The following is a 25,399-nucleotide window of genomic DNA, read 5'->3' as shown; positions in this document are numbered from 1 at the left end:
AGGCTACTCTAGTCTGTCTACACTCAGCATTATACCACTTCGCTGGTTTGGCATTTCTTATGTCGCATTCCTTTGTTGGTTTCTGGAAATTATCCTTAATAGCTATGAAGAGGTTCTCATGGATTTTAGTTGCTTTACCACTCCCTGAATATTTAGGGTTTAATTGTTCAAGAAGTGTTACCGCTTCATCAACCTGGAAGTTAATGCTGTTTATAGTTTGCTGATTAGCCTTAACATACAACCATCTCAGCCTACGCATATCATTGGTTGGGACAATCAAAGGGAAATTAACTACCTCACGTGCCTCACCCATACTATATGGAGCCCACCATTTATGTTTAACACATAGCGGATTGAGATCGCTTTCTATTCTAGTTTTGACCTCCATATCGATCACTTGTCCCCAAAGTTGTAGACTACATAGAACGTAGTCTATTCGACTGCTGTGTCTCCCATTATCAAAAGTGCAAGCCCCTAACCTGTCACTTCTTGTCCTTCCATTTAGGGCCCTCAGGCTGTTTTCATAGCAAATTGCATTTAAGAAAATGATGTCCTCAGACCATCGGGTGACAGGTTTCAGATGTAGTTTGGGGACACCCCATTGCCTATCTTCTTCATCTCCAGCCCAGTCATTTTGAATAGATAGGGGTTCAAAAGTTCTGCAAAAAATCACCAGCTACCACAATTCTGTTGTCAAGCGAATGAGTTTCTAGGAGGGAAACCAAAGCTGCACAAACTTCTGACCTTCCTCCCCAGCAAAAGAATCACGTTCCGCCTCCTCACCCAAGCACACAAAGCCCTCCACGACTTGGGCCCCAGGTACCTCAACAGCCGCCTGACCTTCTACACTCCAACCCGCCAACTATGATCGACCAACCACGCCCTCGCCGCCGTTCCACGCATCCGAAGAACCACCATGGGAGGAAGATCCTTCTCCTACCTGGCAGCCAAGACCTGGAACTCCCTCCCCATTTACCTCCGCCTCACCCAAGACCACCTCTCCTTCAAGAAGCAACTGAAAATCTGGCTGTTCGAGCAGTAGCGGCCCTCCCCCCCCCCAACTCCCCCCAGCGCCTAGAGACCCTCCAGGTGAGCAGCGTGCTATACAAATTCATTGATTGATTGATTGATTAAAAGGCGGCCCTGACCCCATCCCTCCACCCTTGTGTCCAAAGTTACACCCTTCTCGTCTGGATTGCTGACAATATTGCCCATCTTGTGCCATGTTAGATGGTGGGCAATCAAACATGGATGTGACTGGTATCAACATACATACACATGTGTAAACAATATAGTGCCCTGCGACCTTATATTATAAATACACGTCTCAAAATTCAAACGGGGATGCAAATGCGAGAACTGGTCATGACACGTGAATGGAACTTTACTCAATGCCCTGTAAGCACCGCAGACGCCCTCTGACAAGTAAAGTGACCAGTTCAGCTGGTGACCTCTAAGAACATGGTATGCTGCTACCACTACTCACTGTACGCAGCTAGGGACACAGACCGTAGTCTTTGCCCCATCAACAGAGTGGTTGTAGTGTCCGTCAACGTCCCCAGAGCCAGGCTTTGGGTCTTCGGGTCAATTTTGGACCTAGTCATGCAGTGCGCACACAGTATCTTCTGCCTGCTGAGGCCAAAATAAAATCAGGATAACAGAGTCCCCTGCAGTTCTGTCTCTCAAGGCAAGGGTGCCCAGGCTTTGGCCGAGGTGGGGGAAAGGGTGACCAAGCAGGGCTCAGCCAGTCTATATTGTTGTCTTCCCCTAAAACAATTGGACTCTGATATTTACATTTATTTATTTTAGCCTTCATTTGTAAAATCACAATATACTGCAGCAGAACTTTGAGCTGTATGAGGGTCGTGCCAATCAGGGCGGAGTGGGAGGAATTGTAATATAGTGTACACATCTAAAATGACAAGAAAATGCAAGTTAAACGATTATGTATGAAGTGATCAATTTGTTAGTGTTATGATTTCTGATGTCTTCGTCTCAAACCGGAGGGTCACTAATTTGAATCCTGGTTGGTGCACTAGGGAATAGTGACTTGTATATTTACAGTGCTAGGACATCCCTGCCTGTGAGAGACAGCACTTTGAATATGAAAGACAATGGTTTAAAGAAAGAATTAAACAACATAAAATACGCTACACAAATGATAGGATGGGCTGTAGAGTATAAGAACAGTCGAGCATATTTTGCAAAAAGAGAGAACATGTAGATGCTTATCGTGATGTCAGATTTTATATTTTTAATAACCGCAATCTCACTGTAGCTAGTGTTAACCTTTTTTTAAGTTTCCATGAAAATACTGCATTCCAGAAGTACGGGTAACAACCTTACAGTAGTCTTAAAAATAATTACTCTTTGTCACCGGGAACATCCAGGTTTGTCGCGCCCTCTGGTGGTCTGCTCCATTGTCCGCACTCATCTAAGGCAGCTCGGTGATGCCAGCACAACTGTAACTGTCTGGAGGGCGCTCACAGCTCAGCTATACAAGTCCTGCTTGTTTGGTGCTGGGTGGCAGGAGCTGCCGGGCAGCAAGGATCCCAAAGTGAGTGTCCACATGCCAGTTTGTGGATCGTGTTCACAACCAAACCCAACTATATAAGCATACTACGAATCTTTGCCCCCACCACACAAGCAAACTGACCCAGGAGTTACAAATTAGCCATGGAGGCTCCGGGCCATTGTTTACATTGATGGTTCCACCCAGGTCTCTGGCCCTCTGGACAGCTATCTAAACAGAGGACATGCCCTTTTGAGAAGCTGGTAACCCAGTGCTTCTTCGAACAGTTCTTTTATCGAGGCGGTCCATTTTACGAGTGAAATTCTCATGTCAGTGGCCTCCTCAACATGGTACGACCTCAAGGACTCCAAGAAGACCTGCCGCACCCTCGAGAAAGCCTGGCTCCTCGACCGGACCATCGACAACATGACCGCCCTCAAACACGCTACCCGCAAGCACCATCAGCTCATCCGCACCACCAAGAAGAAATCCCTGAAGGAACGACTGGACAACAACGCCCACGACAGCAAAGAGCTCTTCACTATCGTCAAGGAGTTCTCCAACCCCAGCACCGGCACCAACGACATCACTCCGTCACAAGACCTCTGCGACTCCCTCGCCTCGTTCTTCCACCGTAAGATCGCCGACATCCACAACAGCTTCGGCGCCCCACCCACGCACCCAACCGTCGAACCAACGCCCCCCACCGCCACCCTTCGCACCTGGACCACGGTGACCACTGAAGACACAGCCCGCACGATGAACACCATCCACTCCAGATCACCGACCGACCCCTGCCCACACCACGTCTTCAACCAGGCCGACTCCACCATCGCACCCCAACTCCGGAACATCATCAACGCCTCCTTCAACACCGCCACCTTCCCAGAGAGCTGGAAGCACGCCGAGATCAGCGCCCTCCTGAAGAAACCTACAGCGGACCCCACCGATCTCAAAAACTTCCGCCCCATCTCGCTCCTCCCTTTTCCTGCTAAAGTCATCGAGAAGATCGTCAACAGACAGCTGACCGCCTTCCTCGAGACGAACGGATCCCTCGACCCCTCGCAGTCCGGCTTCAGAGCCAACCACAGCACCGAGACCGCCCTCATCGCAGTCACCAACGACATCCGGAACCTCCTCGACAAGGGGGAAACAGTGGCCCTCATCCTCCTGGACCTCTCCGCTGCGTACGACACGGTCTGCCACCGCACCCTAGTCCAGCGCCTCAGCAACATCGGTATCCAAGAGAAGGCACTGGAGTGGATCATCTCGTTCCTCGCCGGAAGAACACAAAGAGTCCGCCTCCCCCCGTTTCGCTCCGAGGCCACCGAAGTCATCTGCGGCGTCCCGCAAGGATCTTCACTCAGCCCCACCCTCTTCAACATCTACATGAAACCTCTCGCACCCATCGCACGCCAGCACAACCTCAACATCATCTCTTACGCCGACGACACCCAGCTGATCCTCTCCCTCACCAGAGACCCCGACACCGCCAGAACCTGCCTACACGAAGGGATGAAAGACGTCGCCGAGTGGATGAAGGACAGCCGCCTGAAACTGAACTCGGACAAGACGGAAGTCCTCATCCTGGGATCTTCGCCCTCCGCCTTGGACGACTCCTGGTGGCCCCCAGCCCTGGGCACCACACCCACGCCAACCTACCACGCACACAACCTGGGCTTCATCCTGGACCCCTCCCTCTCGATGACCAGACAAGTCAACGCCGTCTCCTCATCGTGCTTCAACACCCTGCGTATGCTTCGCAAGATCTTCCGCTGGATCCCGACCGAGACCAGGAAGACTGTCACCCAGGCACTCGTCACCAGCCGACTGGACTACGGAAGCGCCCTCTACGCCGGAACCACAGCCAAGCTACAGAAAAGACTCCAGCGCATCCAGAATGCCTCCGCCCGACTCATCCTGGATGTCCCCCGACCCAGCCACATCTCCAGCCACCTGAGGAACCTGCACTGGCTCCCCGTCGACAAGAGGATCACGTTCCGGCTCCTCACCCACGCACACAAGTCTCTCCACGACCTGGGCCCCAAGTACCTCAACGACCGCCTGACCTTCTACACGCCCACCCGCCCGCTACGGTCCACCAGCCTCGCCCTCGCAGCCGTACCACGCATCCGAAGAGCCACCGCCGGAGGAAGATCCTTCTCTTACCTGGCTGCCAAGACGTGGAACTCCCTCCCCATCCACCTTCGGCTGACCCAGGACCATCTCGCCTTCAGGAAACAACTCAAGACCTGGCTGTTCGAGCAGTAGCATACCCCTCCCCCCAAGCGCCTTGAGACCCTCCCGGGTGAGTAGTGCGCTATACAAATGGCATGATTGATTGATTGATTGATTGATGTGTGGGTGACATTCATTCCGCGACGTTCTGAAGCGTGCATAAAGCACAAGCCCGAAACCATCGATCTATATCTTTCAGGATCAACACCTAACGAGAAGAACAAACGCAGAACTCAAATGTTTTGATAGAACAATGTCATAGTCACAGCTTGATGCGTTCACCGTATTAGCAGGTCTTTTATAATTAGGCGATCCTACCTGGAGACCGTTGTTATGTGGTCTCTATTAATAAGAGTTTAATGTCCGCTATTGCGTATACTCTGTCTACCTTGATACTTCTGCTTTTCGTTAACCTTTGCGTTGTTCTAAACGTACCAGTAACCTTTATAAGACAAGTTGGTAAGCTTTATAATGTTGTCTATCTGTTGTCGCTTTATCTCCTTCTTGTAAAATATGCCAACCTAACTTGAAATAAGTACACTTTGTTGGGAGAATAGCTATTGTTACTGGTAATTTCTTTTATTGCAGCACAGCAATGCCTCTATTCTTAATCGAACATTGATTATGCAAACAGTATTGATTTCATTCCAGAGTGTCTTTTGCACCATTAAGGCGATAAATAATACGTTGACCTCATATTTGAGATCGATCGGTTTATCCTATTAGAGTCCTGTCCTTCATCGTTGTTTTCTAGTGAGCGGCCTAGGCTCTAGAGGGTCATACTGGCTCTCTCCCTCCCTTTGCTTCGACAGTGTTTGCCTTTAGAGCTGCTGATATGGAGTGTGGAGACCTGTAGTTAAGCAGCTCTGAACGAGTGAATGAAATTCATGCTGGTGGTTTGTGCTGGGAACGTGCCTTTGCTGTTTATTTCTTCCATCCAACCTCCTTCAAGGTGCACACATTGTCAGATCAGGGGATAGAGGCACAGAAAGAGTAGGATTTGCCTACTATTAAACACTTTAAGTCTGATGAAAGCAGAACTACTTTTTCCAAAGGTTATTACTTAGCCACGTTACATTCTGGTGACTAGTCCATGACAGTGAGTGCTGTTTACTCCGTCAGAGGCAATGTCTATGTGGTAATCAAACTCTTGTGTTATCGGTAGGCTAAGTGTAAGATTTATTCACCACTCACCCAACTGCACCAGGAACGTAACTTCCGGGAACACTCCTGGCAACGCATCAACAACAGTCCAGTAGCTGCAGGAATGAATCTTTAGTTAAAGACACATCACCACAGTCTGGGCCCATTTTTAAAAACACAGTTTTACTTACAACTTTAGGATGGTTGTAAATACCCTGATCTTGGACATAAATGGGGGGAGAGGCATACATTTACTTAGTGTACCCGAAGCTCGCTATTTCACAAATTGGTAGGTCAGGGTTAAACACGTAGTCTATTGGTTACACAGTTTCCTAGTGCAGTAAACCACACGTTGAGTGATGGACATTGTGAGGGAGAGGCAGAGGGACTACAATCCCAGAATAAGGACCTCTATAGTGTCCCTGTCGAGAAGTAACATTTGGTGTTTATTTCCAGCATTTTTAGGTAAAGTGGAAAAGCCGGGATTAGATGTTATATCTCCCCTCGGCCCCTCCTAGACTTAAGTTAGGATTTTGTCTTAATTCTGTCTTAAGTCTGTCTTAAGTTTGTGTTAAGTCAAACGTAAGACAAAATCCTAACTTTACTACTACTAAATGCCTTCTGTGAATATCAACAGTAGTAAGTTTAGGATTTTGTCTTTAGTTAGTTCTGTGAATCGACCCCCGTGTGCCTGGCCCGTGTTATTGCATTGTTTGCATCAGATTCTCCTTGTGCCTGGACTGTGTTATTGCATTGTTTGCATCAATCCTAGTCCCTGGCCTGTGTTATTGCATTGTTTGCATCACATTCTCCTAGTGCCTCGCCTGTGTTATTGCATTGTTTGCGTCAGATTCTTCCAGTGTCTGGACTGTGTTATTGTAGTATTTGCTTCAACCCTAGTGTCTGGCCCATGTTATTGCATTGTTTGCATCAGATTCTCCTAGTGCCTGTTCCGTGTTACTGCATTGTTTGCATCAGATTCTCCTAGTGCCTGTTCCGTGTTACTGCATTGTTTGCGTCTGATTCTCTCAGTGCCTGCCTGTGTTATTGCGTTGTTTGCATCAGTTTCTCTTAGTAGTTGGCACGTTTTATTGCATTGTTTGCATCACATTCTCTTGGTGCGTGGCCTGTGTAATTGCATTGTTTGCATCCGATTGTTCTAGTGCCCGGCCTGTGTTATTGCATTGTTTGCATCAGATTCTCTTGGTGCCTGAACCGTGTTATTGCATTGTTTGCATCAGATTCTCTTGGTGCCTGAACCGTGTTATTGCATTGTTTGCCTCAGATTCTCCTCGTGCCTGGCCTGTGTTATTGCATTGTTTGCATCAGATTCTCATAGTGGTTGGCCAGTGTTATTGCATTGTTTGCATCGATCCTACTGCCTGACCTGTGTTATTGCATTGTTTGCGTCTAGTGCCCGGCCTGCGTTATTGCATTGTTTGCATTAGATTTTGTGCCTGGCCTGTATTATTGCATTGTTTGCATCACGTTTTTCTAGTACCCAGTCTGTGTTATTGCACTGTATGTGCTGCTTTTGGTATTTTATTATTCTAATACTTGCAGATTTTCTAAAAAACATGGTACCTTTTATCCCAATCAAGTGCATCTGACTGCAAGGACACTGCATTCTTCCTGCAGTAGCAATCGACTTTCTATTTATGTAGCAACAGACAGCGCAAAATGTCTGCCAGAGATGTTGTAAGGTCAGAAACAGTACATCGGTAGGTAGGTATGATGCAAAACAAACTGTTGAGTAAGATTTTAGCGACAGAAGCTGCTGTGATAGGCGGCAAAACATCCATGTCAAAACATCAGCAGTAGGACAATGGTTCATGGAATGATAATTGTAGATTTATTTACACTTCTGTGCAGTGCATGTCACTTATAGTTCTTTTCTTCCACTCTCATGAGATGGTTTTACAAGGCAACTCTGAGCTCACTAAGTGTGGAGCTGCCACGAATCTCAGAGACGGGCCGTTCCAAAGACGGTAACAGAGAAGGTTGAAAGATCTGAGTCTTCATCCTGGCAGATGGACTGGTGATCCCTGAGGGGGTGTAGTTGGTGTGTGTGTTGCCACGGCTGTCCAGGGGGTGTAAGAAAATGTCAGCAATTTGTGGAGGGCCCTCTTTTGGGTGAGAACAACCAGCTTTATGCAATACGGAGTTGAGGGTTTGTGTCTGCACAGGAAGAGTTACATTCTGATAGCAAAATGGAGGACCTTGTCCAAAGGGGATTGATGTTACCAAGGTTTAACATCTTCAGCTACGACAGACAAAGTCCATTTACCTCCAGGTGCTTGAAAAGCCGTCTGCACACTGCTGGTGCAAGCAGGATGTCTATTCTCTAGTTGGCATTTGCCAGGGGATGTTCAGATACAGTGGTTGAATTAAACCATGGAGCAGCACTTGTAGCGTTGACTTTTGGAGTCTTGTAGTGTGTGCTTGATGCGGAGAACTGTCTTAATGGTCAGAAAATCAACCAATCAATCAATCAATCATAGCATTTGTAAATCCCACTACATACCCGTGAGGGTCGCAAGGCGCTAGGGGGGTACGCTGCTACTGTTAGAAGAGCCTGGTCTTGAGGAGTCTCCTGAAGGGTAGAAGGTCTTCGGTCTGCCGTAGGTGGATGGAGAGGGTGTTCCACGTCTTGGCGGTGAGGTGGGAGAATGATCTGCCACCGGCGGTCACTCTACTGATGCGGGGGACAGTGGCAAGGGCGCGGTCTGCAGAGCGGAGCTGGCGAGACGAGGTGTAGAGGCTGAATCGGCTGTTGAGGTATGCTGGTCTGGTGTCGTGGAGTGCCTTGTGTGCATTGGTGAGGAGCTTGAAGGTGAAGCTCTTGTTGATGGGGAGCCAGTGCAGGTCTCTCAGGTGTGGTTTTATGTGGCTGCGGCGCAGTATGTCGAGGATCAGGCGTGCGGAGGCATTCTGGATGCGTTGGAGCCGTTTCAGGAGTTTGGACGTGGCTCCTGCGTAGAGTGCGTTACCGTCGTCCAGTCTACTGCTAACGAGGGCCTGGGTGACCGTCCATCTGGTTGTGGTGGGGATCCACTTGAAGATCCTGCGAAGCATGCGGAGGGTGTTGAAGCCGGAGGAGGAGACGGCATTGACCTGTTTCGTCATGGAGAGTGTGGAGTCGAGGATGACCCCCAGGTTACGTGCGTAGTCGGTGGGTGTAGGGGGTGCTCCTAATGCCATCGGCCACCAGGAGTCGTCCCAGGCTGAGGGGGTGGAACCGAGGATGAGGACCTCCGTCTTGTCCGAGTTCAGTTTCAGACCGCTGTTCCTCATCCAGTTGGCTACGGCCTTTATTCCTTCGTGGAGGTTGGTTTTGGCAGTGCGGAGGTCCTTGGTGTGTGTCGTCAGCATAGGAGATGATGTTTAGGTTGTGCCTTCCGGCGACATGGGCGAGTCGTGCCATGTATACGTTGAACAATGTTGGGCTGAGGGATGACTCTTGGGGTACGCCGCAGATGATCTCGGTAGCTTTGGAGCAGAAGGGAGGGAGGCGGACTCTCTGGGTTCTCCCGGAGAGGAAGGAGGTGGTCCAGTCCAGGGCCTTCTCTTGGATTCCGGTGTCGTGGAGGCGTGCTTTTAGTGTGCGATGGCAGACTGTGTCGAAGAAAATTCAGACTCTCAGAGCACGAGGTCTGTGACTTGACCAGTGGAACTGCAATAAAGAAGATAACCTAGACCAGTTCTACCTCTCCCGACCTTTGAACTGAGCATTGAGGAAAGAAGTCCTTGTCTGGAAGGAAAATCTGCACAAGGCACAGCTGACAGAAGCCCCTGCCTGGAAGGAAGATCTGCACAAGGCGCATCTGACAGAAGCTGGAGCCTGAAAGGAAGATCTGCACAAGTTGCATCTGACAAAAGCCGCAGCCTGAAAGGAAGATGTTCACAAGGCCCAGCTGACAGAGGTCCTGCCTGGAAGGAAGATCTGCATAAGGCACAGCTGACAGAAGTCCAGCCTAGAAAGGATGATCTGCACAAGGCACAGTTGACAGAAGTCCAGCCTAGAAAGGAAGATCTGCACAAGGCTCAGCTGACTGAAGCCCTCTCTGAAAGGAAGATCTGCACAGGGTGCAGCTGACAGATGTCCTGCCTGGAAGGACGATCTGCACAAGGCGCAGCTGACAGAATTCCTGCCTGGAAGGACAATCTGCACAAGGAGCAGCTGACAGAAGTTTTGTCTGGAAGGAAGATCTGCACAAGGCACAACTAACAGAAGTCCTGCCTGAAAGGAAGTTCCGCACAGGGCGCAGCTGACAGAAGCAACTATATCAAAGAAAGATCTGCACACGGCACAGCTGATAGAAGTCCTGCCTGGAAGGACGATCTGCACAAGGTGCAGCTGACAGAATTTCTTCCTGGAAGGACAATCTGCACAAGGAGCAGCTGACAGAAGTCCAGCCTAGAAAGCAAGATCTGCACAAGGCGCAGCTGACAGAAGTTCTGCTGGGAAGGAAGATCTGCACAAGGCACAGCTGACAGAAGTCCTGTCTGAAAGCAAGATCCGCACAAGGTGCAGCTGACAAAAGTCCTGCCTGGAATGAAGATCTGCACAAGGCACAGCTGACAGAAGTTCTGCCTGGAAGGACGATCTGCACAAGGAGCAGCTGACAGAAGTCCTGCCTGGAAGGAAGATCTGCACAAGGCACAGCTGACAGAAGCCCAGCCTAGAAAGGAAGATCTGCACAAGGAGCAGCTGACAGAAGTTCTGCCTGGAAGTTAGATCTGCACAAGGCACAGCTGGCAGAAGTCCTGCCTGAAAGGAAGATCCGCACAAGGCGCAGCTGACAAAAGTCCTGCCTGGAAGGAAGATCTGCACAAGGCGCAGCTGACAGAAGTCCTGCCTGGAAGAACAATCTGCACAAGGAGCAGCTGACAGAATTCCTGCCTGGAAGGAAGATCTGCACAAGGCGCAGCTGACAGAAGTTCTGGCTGGAAGGAAGATCTGCACAAGACACAGCTGACAGAAGTCCTGCCTGGCGGTGACCTCAAAGCAGTGAGAGACCCACAAACCACAAGATCCTTCAAGCCCAGATAGCCACACTGGACACAATGTACACCAAAGGCCTGATTTAGATTTCAGTAAATGGTTTATTCCATCCCAAATGTGACAGGTATCCTGCCCACCCCATTAAAAATGCATTACATCCTGTGGCAATTATAATAAGACAGACAGGATATCTGTCACGTTTTGATTATGCCTTGGTGTAGTTCGTAGAGTTTTACTCCGCGGAACTCCACAAAGTGCCAGGAAAACTCTGCCGTACTCCACGGACTTCCGCAAGTGGCAGAGTTTGTTAAGTTGCGCTGCTCTCACAGATCTTTACTGCCAGGAGTTTGTCCCGCACTGTAAAATCAGCACGAACACCACTACGCGTTGCGCCAGAAGGCGCTGCTGCTTTCTGCCGCTCGAATTGACATTCTAATCGAGTGGCAGCTTCATCAACGAGAGTGGCAGATTTCTACACATGAGTGGTCGCGACCTGCCATGACCTCCTGCAATGAGATATCCCTTCAGGAGGAGGTCTAGTGTGTTATATTTTCTCACAAGTACTCACCACCTTACCGTTGGCGAACCGCTTGAGAAAAAAAAACTCCGTTCTGCATTACTTTGTGGAGTTCTTTGGAACTCCGCACACTGGGCAAAAATTTGCGAGCTACACCGACAGAGATGAATTCTTCACCCACCCCTAGTTTTGTGGCAATAATCTGTTGAACAAACTCTAAACTAGGCCATATGTCTGCAATAAGTGTTGTAGAAGAAGTGAGATCCATGGCCTTGTGACTATCAGGCCGTTATCTGATTTCTGATGAACCCCACGGAGTGAGTGCGCACCCAGACGGTAGAAGGGGGACCGAAGGACAGGAAATCAGATAAACTTGAAGATGAGAAATATGGAACGGTAGAAATGTCGCATCTGGGGGTCTAAAAGGGAGCTATTTGTGATCCCAAAGTACACTAAACTCCTATGGAAGTGAGCAAGTGTCCAAGGTAATAGATCAAACTTACTACCTTTAATAGAGATAGAAATACAACCTCACAGTCAAAGGACCCACTGCGATTGCTTGGACAGACCCATGCAGAGCAAAATAGGATTCCCATCAACAAAGTGTAGATCAAATGTTTATCATTTGGTTATCCTGATCGGGCTGGTGTGTCTCTGGATCTTTAAGACCATGCCATGCCTCAAACTCATCCGGGTCAGACCCTCAATCGCCGTGATGACCATAGAACTATGATCAGGATGGGAAAAAAGTGCAGTGCCAAAAGGAAAAAGTGGTGTGTTTAAAAAAGGATAGAGAAACAATAAGAACAAACTTTAATCAACATTGTTCTCTCCCTTATTAACCCCTTCCATGCTCATGACGGGACGGTTCCGTCATCAGCGTCGGTGCTCCGGTGCTGATGACGGAACATTTCCGTCATGAGCCAATACGGTTTTAAACCCTTCAGCACTGCAGCGAAATTCGCGCAGCACTGAAGGGGTTAAAACCAAACAAGTAGAGCAGTTTAACCAAATAGCTGCATATCAAAAGGCCAACATGTTTCAGCCAGAATGGACTAATTCCAAAGGCTTTCATCAGGGCCACCGTTCTAAATACTTGCTACTGCATTTCAAAGGTGCAGCAGAAATCAAAAAAGGATATCAGTGTACAAATAAAGATTAGTTTTCCTCGTATCAAATTGGTGTCTCATCCATCCGCATTGTACAGGGAGTGTGCCTCACCTCTCCTGGAAACCTTGCTCAGGAAAAGGAGGTCCCGCTCTGTCCGTCACGACCCCTTCGCGCTCATCTGAGCTCAGTGGTGAGCTTAGTCCATTCTGGCTGAAACATGTTGGCCTTTTGATATGCAGCTATTTGGTTAAACTGCTCTACTTGTTTGGTTTTAATAAGGGAGAGAACAATGTTGATTAAAGTTTGTTCTTATTGTTTCTCTATCCTTTTTTAAACACACCACTTTTTCCTTTTGGCACTGCACTTTTTCCCATCCTGATCATAGTTCTATGCTCATCACGGCGATTGAGGGTCTGACCCGGATGAGTTTGGGGCATGGCATGGTCTTAAAGATCACTTTTTGTTAAATAACACTTAATTTTTGAGTTGCCAAATAGAAAAACGTGAGTAAGGTGGGGAAGTTGTGCTCCCGTCCTGAAGAAGGAGCGTTTGCTCCGAAACATGTCGACGCACACAAGAGGTACTGTTCATTAACAAAACAGAGATTACCTCGCACTTCACTTCTTTTAACAGTGCCAGCCTGGGGTTTTGGATAAAAAAAAATTCTTTCACTTACGAGCCAGGTACTTTTTAACCAGTCACAACCACCACTCACATTATTTACTTTATCACGTGCACCACACACACCACACATAGCCATTTGTCAGTGCTCCTGCGTAGTCGTAGGTCGTAGCACGCCGCATCCCGTTAGAGGGGTGCGAAGACCCCGATGATGAAGCATGACACCAAGGGGCCTTTTGGTGTGTGAGGGGTATTTTAACAAACACTGAGTGTTCCCTTATCCTTTGGGACACACGTCTCCTCTGGTAGGATTCCCTTTGTTTATACACCTTAAAGATCAAGAGACACACCAGCCCGATCAGGATAACCAAATGATAAACATTTGATCTACACTTTGTTGATGGGAATCCTATTTTGCTCTGTATGGGTCTGTTCAAGCAATCGCAGTGGGTCCTTTGACTGTGAGGTTGTATTTCTATCTCTATTAAAGGTAGTAAGTTTGATCTATTACCTTGGACACTTGCTCACTTCCATAGGAGTTTAGTGTACTTTGGGATCACCAATAGCTCCCTTTTAGACCCCCAGGTTGTTTTTTGTGATTAGATTGTAGTTTTGGGGATTTCATCCTGGGCCTGGTCTTTAAAAATTCCCTGTGACCCTTAGCTCCACCATATGGTATTTAGAAATGTCGCATCACCTGTGGATAATTTACACCTCCTCCGCTCTACCCAATGCCCATCCGGTAACAAATGGCATCCTGGGCCCCAAACAGACAACGTCATGCCAGATGCCATGTAATGGTGGAAAAGGTGGAAAAAAGAGTAATATGCACACATCTGCTGCGGGGATATGTCAGGTAAATTATTGGTTGTGATGGATTCTCTATAAGTACTAAATGACTGATATCGTTGAATATTAAATTATATGAATCAACATTTGTTTGCCTTATCTGCGCTTATAATGTAAAGTACGGGTCTTACAGTGAAACCCTTGTTCTGTTTTACACAAAAGCCCCGGAAGGAGCTGCATCTTACAGAACTTTATCTAACTTAGGAAGAACTAAAGACTTGCTTTTTAAAGTTATCTTTCAGGGCCAGAACCGGGTGCTGTAAGCTGCACTAGTTTCAGTGAGATGGACAGATGTTATGGCGATAGGAAACCCCCCTCAACTGACAATAATGTTCCAATCTTCCAAGTTAGAGGAAACCAGAAATGCATGAACCAAGGGAGCTGTTGAAAGTGTCAAAGGTGACTTATGAACAGCGGGTAAAGACAGGAGTTGGTATTTGAGATGATCTTAAGTTAATAGGAAAAGAATGAGAAGAAGTGTGTGAATGGAGTTACTTTTGTTGTATACTTCATGAAGAGTTACTGGAAATTGTGCAGCCCAGCCTGATCCATCACTTTTTCTAAACTCTATTGTTGTTAAATCCTGACCATATGCGTCTATCTTAAGCTATACCGCTAAGCACTTGGGTGCTCCGTGAGCGCCCTTACTTTGCTAAGTTAGCCTGTAAACGCTGGTAAATCACCTCCTTTTCAGACATTAATAAGATGTCACCTGATCAACAGAACTTTTAGTTAAATATCTGTGTATGATGAACAATTCCTTGCTAAGTTTTAAAGGCGGTAAAGAAGAAGGCGGGGATTTACTAATATTTTGCGCCGTATTTTCGTCACAAAAGTGGCACAAAACAGCGCAAAATCTTTTTTTCCTAATTTATTTTCCAGCCCTACTCTTGTTTAGCGCTAGAAATAACGTAAAAGTAATGTGAAGCAGCACATAGCACTGCTTCGCATTACTTCACACCATGAGGGCCTGCCAAGGGGGGTGCATGGGCGTTCCCTTGCAACCACCCAAGGTTTCTCACGCTAAAACCAATTTACCAAATACAGTAGATTGGGTTTAGCGTGAAAAAACTGCACCCTTTTAAACTAGGCGCAAAGGAAGGAGAAATGCTTTGATTTATCCTTCCTTTTCTGACTTTGCATGCGTGCTGCACTCTGCCACACGCATACAAAGTGGGAAAAGCTTTCTCTCGTGTCTACTATTCTGTACAAAAACCTATGCTGGGCTCACACACACACACACTAGCGCTCTTGTGCTAAGGTGTGTGCATGGCACAGGGCCGCTGTAATCAGTGCTGGCGCAAGGGAGAGGGAAGGAGAGAGCCATATCTTTGAAAATATGGTGCTCTCCTGTTCCCTCCCTGTCGAGCATCGCAGCCTCGCGGTGGGGGCTGCGCTGCATTGTGTGGAGATTTGGTAAATCTCCCCCGAAATGTCTTTTACAACCAGTTAAACATTGTGAATTCTCATTCCATTATGTTTCAATTTAGTAATTTTCAATATCTTTACATCCAACAGAAAACAAGACTTGAATGTATGAAATGACCATCAATAAAGAAGCTAATGCTGTAAATCTTCAATAATAGCAGAAATAATGAGCTCCAGTATTCAGGAAAACATCAGCGCAGTCGGCGACAGGGGAGCCTGCACATAAACTGACAGATCCCGAATGAAGCATCAAGGGCAGTTCAGTGATTGCAAGAGGCTGAGCTGTGCACCACCACGACACAAGACGAAGAAATGACCTTAGGAAAATTAAGGCAACAATAATAACAAACCGCCTCCTGTATAAACAAGTGTCCAACACCAGCTTTGATCATGGGATCTGTATGATGTGATTACCACAGTGCTCTATTTTATAAAATGATGACAAGCCATCATTCCCTGCTCTAGGAGAATTGTAAACTCTTTCTGGACAAACCACAGTAACCAGAGAAGAGCACAACAGAGTGGAGCCGGACAATTGACGGGTAAAGGAAAGAGGAGTTCTTCTATCTACAATACAATAGACTGTCCTAATTTGCACCGGCCAAAAGGAAGATACATCTTTACCCGCAATCGTGCATAGCCATAATCCAATCTAAAGGCACAATCGCCTACAAAGACACCTTCTACGTATTAGGAGTGTGGCAAATATTTGGTGGCTATCGCATTTTATTGTTAAAACAGAAATCAAACGTGCAAATTACTGCACACATATAAAGTTTGTGTAAAAAAACACAAGTGCTTTATCAGCCATGTCGGCCCATCAGGAAATACAGTCAAGGGATGTAGACAAATATATACCCGACCCAGAGACACTAACCAAGAAAGAAGAATCATACACCTGCAGCGAGAGCTTTAGTTTGTCATCACTACGCAAGCTTCATCAGCACACGTACACGGGACAAAAACCATTCAAGTGCAGTGAATGTGTCAAGAGCTTTAGTCACTTATCACACCTCCAAATTCATCAGCGAACACACACAGGGGAAAAACCATTCAAGTGCAGTGAATGCGTAAAGAGCTTTAGTCACTTATCAAACCTCCAAACTCATCAGCGAACACACACAGGGGAAAAACCATTCAAGTGCAATGAATGTGCAAAGTACTTTAGTGAGTTATCAAGTCTTCGAAGACATCAGCGAACACACACAGGGGAAAAACCATTCAAGTGCAGTGAATGTATAAAGAGCTTTAGTCACTTATCACCCCTCCAAATTCATCAGCGAACACACACAGGGGAAAAACCATTCAAGTGCAATGAATGTGTAAAGAGCTTTAGTCAGTTATCAAACCTCCGAATTCATCGGCGAACACACACAGGGGAAAAACCATTCAAGTGCAGTGAATGTGTGAAGAGCTTTAGTCAGTTATCAAGCCTTCGAAGTCATCAGCGAACACACACCGGAGAAAAGCCATTCAAGTGCACTGAATGTGTGAAGAGCTTTAGTCACTTATCACACCTCCAAATTCATCAGCGAACACACACAGGGGAAAAACCATTCAAGTGCAATGAATGTGTAAAGAGCTTTAGTCAGTTATCAAACCTCCAAATTCATCAGCGAACACACACAGGGGAAAAACCATTCAAGTGCAATGAATGTGTAAAGAGCTTTAGTCAGGAATCAAACCTCCAAATTCATCGGCGAACACACACAGGGGAAAAACCATTCAAGTGCAGTGAATGTGTGAAGAGCTTTAGTCGGTTATCACTGCTTCAAAGTCATCAGCGAACACACACCGGAGAAAAGCCATTCAAGTGCACTGAATGTGTGAAGAGCTTTAGTCACTTATCAAACCTCCAAATTCATCAGCGAACCCACACAGGGGAAAAACCATTCAAGTGCAGTGAATGTTTGAAGAGCTTTAGTCACTTATCAGACCTACAAAGTCATCAGCGAACACACACAGGGAAAAACCATTCAAGTGCACTGAATGTTTGAAGAGCTTTAGTCAGTTATCAAACCTCCAAATTCATCAGCGAACACACACAGGGGAAAAACCATTCAAGTGCAATGAATGTGTAAAGAGCTTTAGTCAGGTATCAAACCTCCAAATTCATCGGCGAACACACACAGGGGAAAAACCATTCAAGTGCAGTGAATGTGTGAAGAGCTTTAGTCAGTTATCACTGCTTCAAAGTCATCAGCGAACACACACCGGAGAAAAGCCATTCAAGTGCACTGAATGTGTGAAGAGCTTTAGTCCCTTATCAAACCTCCAAATTCATCAGCGAACCCACACAGGGGAAAAACCATTCAAGTGCACTGAATGTTTGAAGAGCTTTAGTCAATTATCACACCTTCAAGGACATCAGCGAACACACACAGGAGAAAAGCCATTCAATTGCAGTGAATGTGCAAAGTGCTTTAGTCAGTCATCACACCTTCAATTTCATAAGCAAACACACAAAGGAGAAAAGCGATTCAAGTGCAGTGAATGTGTAAAGAGCTATAGTCTATTATCAGACCTACAAAGTCATCATCAAACTCACACAGGAGAAAAGCTATTCAAGTGCAGTGAATGTGTAAAGAGCTTTAGTCACTTATCAGACCTACAAAGTCATCAGCGAACACACACAGGGGAAAAGCGATTCAAGTGCAGTGAATGTGTAAAGAGCTATAGTCTATTATCAGACCTACAAAGTCATCATCAAACTCACACAGGAGAAAAGCTATTCAAGTGCAGTGAATGTGTAAAGAGCTTTAGTCACTTATCAGACCTACAAAGTCATCAGCGAACACACACAAGGGAAAAGCGATTCAAGTGCAGTGAATGTGTAAAGAGCTATAGTCTATTATCAGACCTACAAAGTCATCAGCGAACACACACAGGGGAAAAGCCATTCAAGTGCAGTGAATGTTTGAAGAGTTTTAGTCAGTTATCAAGCCTTGGAAGACATCAGCGAACACACACAGGAGAAAAGCTATTCAAGTGCAGTGAATGTGCAAAGTGCTTTAGTCAGTCATCAAACCTTCAATTTCATCAGCAAACACACACGGGGCAAAAACAATTTAAATGCAGTGAATGTGTGACGAGCTATAGTCGATTATCAGACCTACAAAGTCATCAGCGAACACACACGAGGTAAAAATCCCTATCATTGTAGTGAATGTGACAGGAGGTTTTGTGACTCTTCAGCATTAAGGAATCATCAGCAGACTCACAGAGGAGAAAAACCATTCAAGTGCTGTGAATGTGGAAAGAGCATTTTTAATCGATTATCAGACCTACAAAGACATCAGCGAACACACACGGGAAAAGCCATACCATTGCAATGAATGTGTGAAGAGCTTTAGTCAATTATAAAGCCGTCAAATACACCAGCAAAGACACACAGGGGTAAAGCCATTCAAGTGCAGTGAATGTGCAAAGTGCTTTAGTCGGTTATCACAACTTCGGAGTCATCAGCGAACACACACGGGGGGAAAACCCTATCGTTGTAGTGAAAGTGACAGTTGTTTTCGCTTCTATTCAGCATTAAGCTCTCATAAGCTAACTCACACAGGAGAAAAACCATTCAAGTGCAATGAATGTGGGAAGACCTTTAGTCGATTATCAGAGCTACAAAGTCATCAGCGAACACACAGGGAGAAAACATAGAAGGGCGCTGAAAGTGTGAAGGACTTTTGATAGAAGACCTGACTAGTAGTAAAGAAGAAAAACAGATAACAGTATTTGCAGAGTTATAAAAGTGTTTGTTTCCAGAGATTGTTCACTTCCATTCACAAAGCAAAGCAACATGATGCACAAGGGTACACAGTTGGAGGCGAGCACAATGTGGATTAAAAGAAAAGAAAATTCTTGATTTTTATTTGATGAAGAGATACAAAGAAAAAAATGCAATCACACCTGATCACACTTCCTGTAAAAGCAACACTGAACAATACTGGGACTAACAACTGTATTTTCAGCTATCTTGTAGGATTAGTGATAAAATCTATAAACCCAACACACCCAAAGTAGGCATGTTGCCAGGGCTCAGGAGATGGAGCTTCATTGGTAAAATGCATGTATTACTATTAACAAATGCCACTGCAGTATATGTAATGAACTAAAGTGAAGCACAGGTGTTCAAGAAATAACCTATTTTTAGATATAACAGAGCATATACCTTGTTTTTAAGTAACTTTAGCTGCATCTTTTACACACTGGTTTCGGTTGATGGATCAGCTTGTGTCTCAGGCCTTATAACTAAGTGTGACCCATAGCTCCTCTCCGACTTGGCTCTCCCTATTCATTTTCTGCCGTGCCAAACTCTTCTTTTCACCAGAATTCAGCCACTGTTAGCAGCAGACTCTGTTTGAAGAATGTGGTGAAATAGCGAAATTCCACATCAAAAGCATATATGTGCTAGGACAATCTGTTGCACTCCAAGCAAATCGTCTTCCACACTGATTGTCCCTTGTCCTGAAATGTTCCTCAGGATTTGTCATATGAATGCCAGAAGTGGCAGTGAGATTCATGAAGCTAAAGCTAACAGGAGTGTGTGGGAGATAGAGAGGTGGTGAGATACAGAGAGCGAGAGAAACAAAGAAAGGCGGTGAAAAAGAAAAAGAAATGGAAGGAGGGGGAACGGCAGGTGATTTGTATTCACCTAAAAATAGAAGAAGCAGCCGAAAACTTGTCAATGTGTGACATCACCATAGAAACGGGCTGAATACCTGTGAATTTATATAATTATTTTTAATATCTATAGACCCATGTCATGGAATAAACAGGGCACAAATAAGGAAAATAGTGAAGGAGCCCATTATCATATGCAAATCACAATGATGTCACAAGTAGTGACATCACAAGAAGTGATGTCAGGCCCTTATAATAATTTTCACATGAAAGATCGACGGCCTGTTTTAAAAACAAAAAACAAGAAACATAAAATATTGTAAAAAGAAGTTTTTGGTATCAGTTTTTATACATCATGTGTTTTTCCCACTATCAGTTTGTAACTAAACTCGAAAATGACTGAAAGTGTAAATATTTTTAAACAGATATGTGGAACTTGTAAATTACATTTTTAAACAGTTTTCAGCTAATAAATCAAAAGTGCTTTTAATTTGTGTTTGTTTCCTGACATTCTTTATCCAGCCCCTAAGCCCCAAAGTGTTTCACATTTATAGTGTATTAAGCAATAGAGGGGCTGATTTCTCTGTTCCTCTGTTGCTCCACTCACACAAATAAATAAAGGGAACACTGCTACTGGGACAGACGGTTACAAACACTCTGAGGCCTGTGTCTGCAGATGCAATAAACAAAGTAACAATTCCCAGTCGCAGCCTAAGGAGCTATGTGGAACTAAGTCTCTTTTCTAGGTAATAGTGGGGGGACCTCATCAAACTGTGTCGACCCCCGACTTGTGCCGTGCTGATAAAGCAATAGTGAATTTTTGTAATTTACGAAGAATTGAAATGCGAGGAAGAGAAGAAGAGAGCGAGGTGCAGGATATATTAAAGAAAATGAAAAAAAGAGACACAAGACTTTACCCTGTTCTGTGTACAAGCATTTTACGTAAACAATTTGTACTGTGCCATGTGAACAGGCTGTCACCCCCCTTTGTATGTAAATGATCTTCTGTGACCATACACCCCAGGCTCCCATCTCTTCTAGCACGGGTGATAATGTGAGCACTTTAAGGTAATCACAAACTAGGACTATATTGAGAAACCATCGGCTTCATGGGTCACACAGCTGTGGTTTTGTAGTTCATTATTAGTTTTTTAAAATTTACTTTTATTTGCAGCAATTCTCCTGGTGACTTTTTCTCAGTATTACGCTTCAGGTCGCTCATAGCTCTCCATCAGTTAAACGTTAGGTTTGATGTAGGATTTGTTGTTAGTGTCCCTAGACCATGTCCCAATCCCTTTGCCCTCAATTTGTCAGCATGGGTTTTGTCCACACACTGGTCTAGGATGGACCTTCTCAAGGTAGAAGGCGCTGTAATAGGAATAATAAATCAGACATATATGAAATTGTATAACAACAAATGTGTGCCTTTCAGTTATCAGGCATCACCAGACTCACATCTACACATGTAATTGAGCATCAGACTAAAGTGACTCCTCCCTGTATAAATATGTGCCATCAGTATTCGGGCTGATGGTTCGCTTGATGCGCACAGCAAATACAATTTCTGGGAGTGTACGTATTGGCCTAAATTTTAATTGCTGAAATTTCATGCAGTGTCGCTGATGCACACAGCTTATAAGGTTTGTGCATATTGCGCACTGTAAGCAGATCACTGAAGATCACCCTTAAGTAGTAACTAGGTCAAAACATAGTACAAACATCATGCAAAATGTCACTGCCCCTCCCTTCTTTTTGACATCTCCCGGCGTTCCACCTCTCTCGTCTAAGAAGGTTTTCACACATTATGCTCATGTCTGTGGCACTTCCTTAAGTGCAGAGAGGGAAGCCTCATGGTTAATGTATTGTTTGGGCTCTGAGGGACAAGAATTCTTTGAACATCTTCCTGAACTCTCTGATAGTGACTGTGACACTCTTAATGAAAACGATATCTGCATCAAAAAGTTAGACTTGCGCCACCTCCCCAAAGTGAGTACTGTCCTTGAACGATATCACTTCGGGAGAAGAACGCAAAAGTAGGATGAGTCAGTGGAACAATACATTGCGCAAATTGGCTTCCACGTGCAATGTTGGTGCAGCTTTAGAGGGGCGCTTAAGAGATCAGTTTATGTTGGGATGCGCCCTTGACAAAACGAGACACGCCCTGTGGCAAAAAGACATGCCATCGCTTCAAGAAGTGCTGACGATAGCCAAAAGTCATGAGCATTCAAAAGCGTGTGTTGATATTATACGCAAAGACAGTTCAGGTGATAAAAAGGAGAACATTAATGTCAAAGTGCTAGTGAATAGATTTGTTAAACCCAAATCGAGCACCACTTTAAAGCCCTTTAACACAAAAAAATTGAGGGGAAGTGCTTCAGGTGTGGCAACTCTGGCCTTATGGCCAACTTTAACCCGTTGCGTGCATCGGACGGCCCCCGGCCATCTGACGTCACAGTGAGCATGTGCGGAGGATGGCCGGGGGCCTCTGAACTGCACCCACTTATTAATATGCCCGCACCTCGGTGAAATTCGCGCCGCAGTCAACAGGTTAAAGACTACCCAGGCTGGAAGGCCATGTGCAAAACTTGTGAGAGAAAAGGTCACGTCTCAAAAAGCTGCAGAACGGGTAATGAGCATAAAAAAGTCAGGGAAGTTGATCTTTAGGAAGAAGAATTGGAAGGAACCAATATTCTCCCAGTCACAGGGAATGCTAGTGATGGCCCTCAGGAGCTAGTTTTGATCAATGGTTCTCCAGTGAGCATGCTCTTCGACTCTGGGGCCAAGATAACTTTAGTTCCAAAAACATTTTATGAGCGTAATCTGCAGAGGTCTTTGCTGGTGAACTGGGTTTGTCTCAAAAACTATGTACATTGGATAAAGGTCAAATCTAACGCTGTTCCAAAAACAGTTAAGGTCAGGAATACACCTCTGTAAGTAAGAGAGAGCATGAAAGTTGAATTAGACAGTCTCTTAGCCAAGTGCATCATTCAAGAAGTTGAAGCAATGGAGTGGGTCACTCCTGTTGTTATGGCCTGCAAAGCCAATGGGGAGGCCAGGCTCTGTGTCAGCTCGAGGGAGCTCAACAAAGCAGTTATTGTTAATCATTACCCTTTACCTAACATAACTAAAATGATGTGTTCTGTTGAGGGGGTAAGGCATTTTTCTTCCTTGGACTTGACCTCCGCCTATCACCAGGCCAGCCTTCACTCCTCTTCAGAATATTCAGAATATTCACTCCTCTTCTCAGGACCTTACCTCATGTGTAACACCCTTTGGTACCTTTAGATTTGTAAAAATGCCTTTTGGACTATTTTTTGCAGCCTCATTTTTTCAGAAGGCGATTAAGGGCATTCTTGGAGGCCTTCAGGGTGTCAAGGTGTACCCAGATCATGTGCTCATCTTTGGTGTGGATCTTGAGGAGCATGACGGGGGCTGACGTCAGTATTGAACGAGTAAGTCGATGCTGACCTCATCCTTAGGGCTGACCAGTGCAAATTTGATGTCAAAGAAATAGACTACCTAGGGCATTTTGAGTCCGCTTCAGACATCAAATCCAAAGACTCATTGGTAAGCACCTTTTGTAATTTGCGCACCCCTTTGAACAAAGAAGAGTTTGTAAACTTTCTGGGCATAGCTGAATTTTAATAACAAGTTTGTTCCTAACTTTGCAGGCAAAAGTTCTTGTTTGAGGTCTCTCCTCCAGAAGGGAAGCACATTTGTTTGGTCCAAGTGCTGTGAGGAAGAGTTTGAGTGGATTAAGAAACATCTAAATGAAACACCTTTTCTAGAAAGTTTTGACCTCACAAAGGTATCTTATTTCATGACTGATGTCAGCTTGAAGGGGTTAGGAGCAGTTCTTTTGCAGAAGGTTGATGGGGAGGTGTTGGACCCGGCCTCGTGACGTGGTCCTGATAGAGCGCGCGAGGCCACCCGGCCAATAGTTTTCGCCGTTTTCCGGCTTCAGGGCCCATATACTTTCCAAATCACCATATACATCGATCGGGTGACTTCACAAGCTCTACCAGGTTGATGTGTGTGTGTTCCCTGCTACCAATTTTCGGTGCACCCGACTTACCATCCACCGATGCGGGTGCCTAATGACCACAATGAATCAGGGAGCTAGCTGTAAAGGAAAGGCAGCAAAATACAAACCCAACCAATAACATTCAAATACTGTTTAAATGACCACGGACAACTGGAAGTTTTAAAATGTTTATCTAAATTCAATATTTTCTTGCATGAGGTACAATAAAACAAGGCAATCAATAACCAAGATAACGTAAATCACATAAGCATGAAGAAATAATGACAGAGTAATCATCAAGGTACTAAATAAAATGTAGCGAGAAAATACTATGCAAGTCAGTATTATCTAGACAGGGATAGACTAAGTGTGGGTGACTATAGGAGAGTTTATAATGAATACCACGCTTCACTTAAGGTGAATGGGCCTTTGAACAATCTAGGCAACGAAGTTCTAGACCATATCAGGAAATGACACACTGCTATGCAAAATATAATTTCTAACAAATGAGAAGACATAGGAATAAACTTATGGAAAAATATAAATGACTTTCAATAGTTGCAGAAAGGCATGGAAAATATCACATATGCAATGTTGAACTTTATTAAAGCAAAAGTTAGAAATTCAGAAGGTGCAAGAATTTCAAGAGGTTCAGAGCAATATTTACCTAGAAAGGTGTGGAAAACCAAACCCTGGCCACGGGTCAGTTAAGGACAGGAAACCCTCAAGGAAGGATACCCCTCAAAGGACAGCAGGTGCAGAATGGACACCCAGGACAGGACAGGATACCCTCGGAATAGGAACCAGGACAGGACCCTCAGGACAGGACAGGACCGGAACCCACAGTTCGGAAGCAACGCCTGCGCTCCACCCGCTCTGCAGCTATCGATCAAGACCCCGATTGGGTTAGCGAACTCCCAGCTAAGTGCCTTGCCAGCACTTTAAGGTTCAGTAGAACCTTAGTCTATGGTCAAATTCGGACAGAGTACTCCGCAGCGCTCTGTATCTTCAGTCACCTATTGAGTGCGTTGGGTCAGTGACAGGTCAGCTAAACCAGACAAGTCGGACGGTTCACTAGGTGAACCCAGGGTAGATATACAGTTTGGGGACAGTGTACCACCCCCCAATGTTGCAAAGTGTCAGAATCCCTCAATTTCGATTGGTCCTAAGGTAGGGTTTGGGTAACACACCAATCACAATACACGAATTGAAGCCTTCATTAACATATTTGGGTACCGCCTAGCAGGTTTGGGGTTCCCATGAGAAGTTACACGGCAAACAATAGCGCAACATTACAATGTATCATATAAGGAGCCAAATTCGCTGTTCTCG

General features: G+C 45.5%; 1 protein-coding gene across 1 annotated transcript in view; it reads left to right on the top strand.

Annotated features, from left to right (window-relative positions):
* Positions 1–25,399, top strand: part of LOC144806526 (uncharacterized) — a 105,403-nt gene that overhangs the window by 55,601 nt on the left and 24,403 nt on the right. The window contains exons 3-4 of the mRNA XM_078672868.1: positions 16,291–17,403; positions 17,472–18,564. Of these exons, the coding sequence (XP_078528994.1) occupies positions 16,291–17,403; positions 17,472–18,564 (2,206 nt within the window). The remainder of the gene's footprint in view (positions 1–16,290; positions 17,404–17,471; positions 18,565–25,399) is intronic.

This window comes from Lissotriton helveticus (assembly GCF_964261635.1).
Source record: "Lissotriton helveticus chromosome 1_1 unlocalized genomic scaffold, aLisHel1.1 SUPER_1_unloc_8, whole genome shotgun sequence".
Taxonomy (NCBI): Eukaryota; Metazoa; Chordata; class Amphibia; order Caudata; family Salamandridae; genus Lissotriton; species Lissotriton helveticus.
Note: the sequence above shows the minus strand (reverse complement) of the source record. Positions and strands in the feature narration are given on the sequence as shown.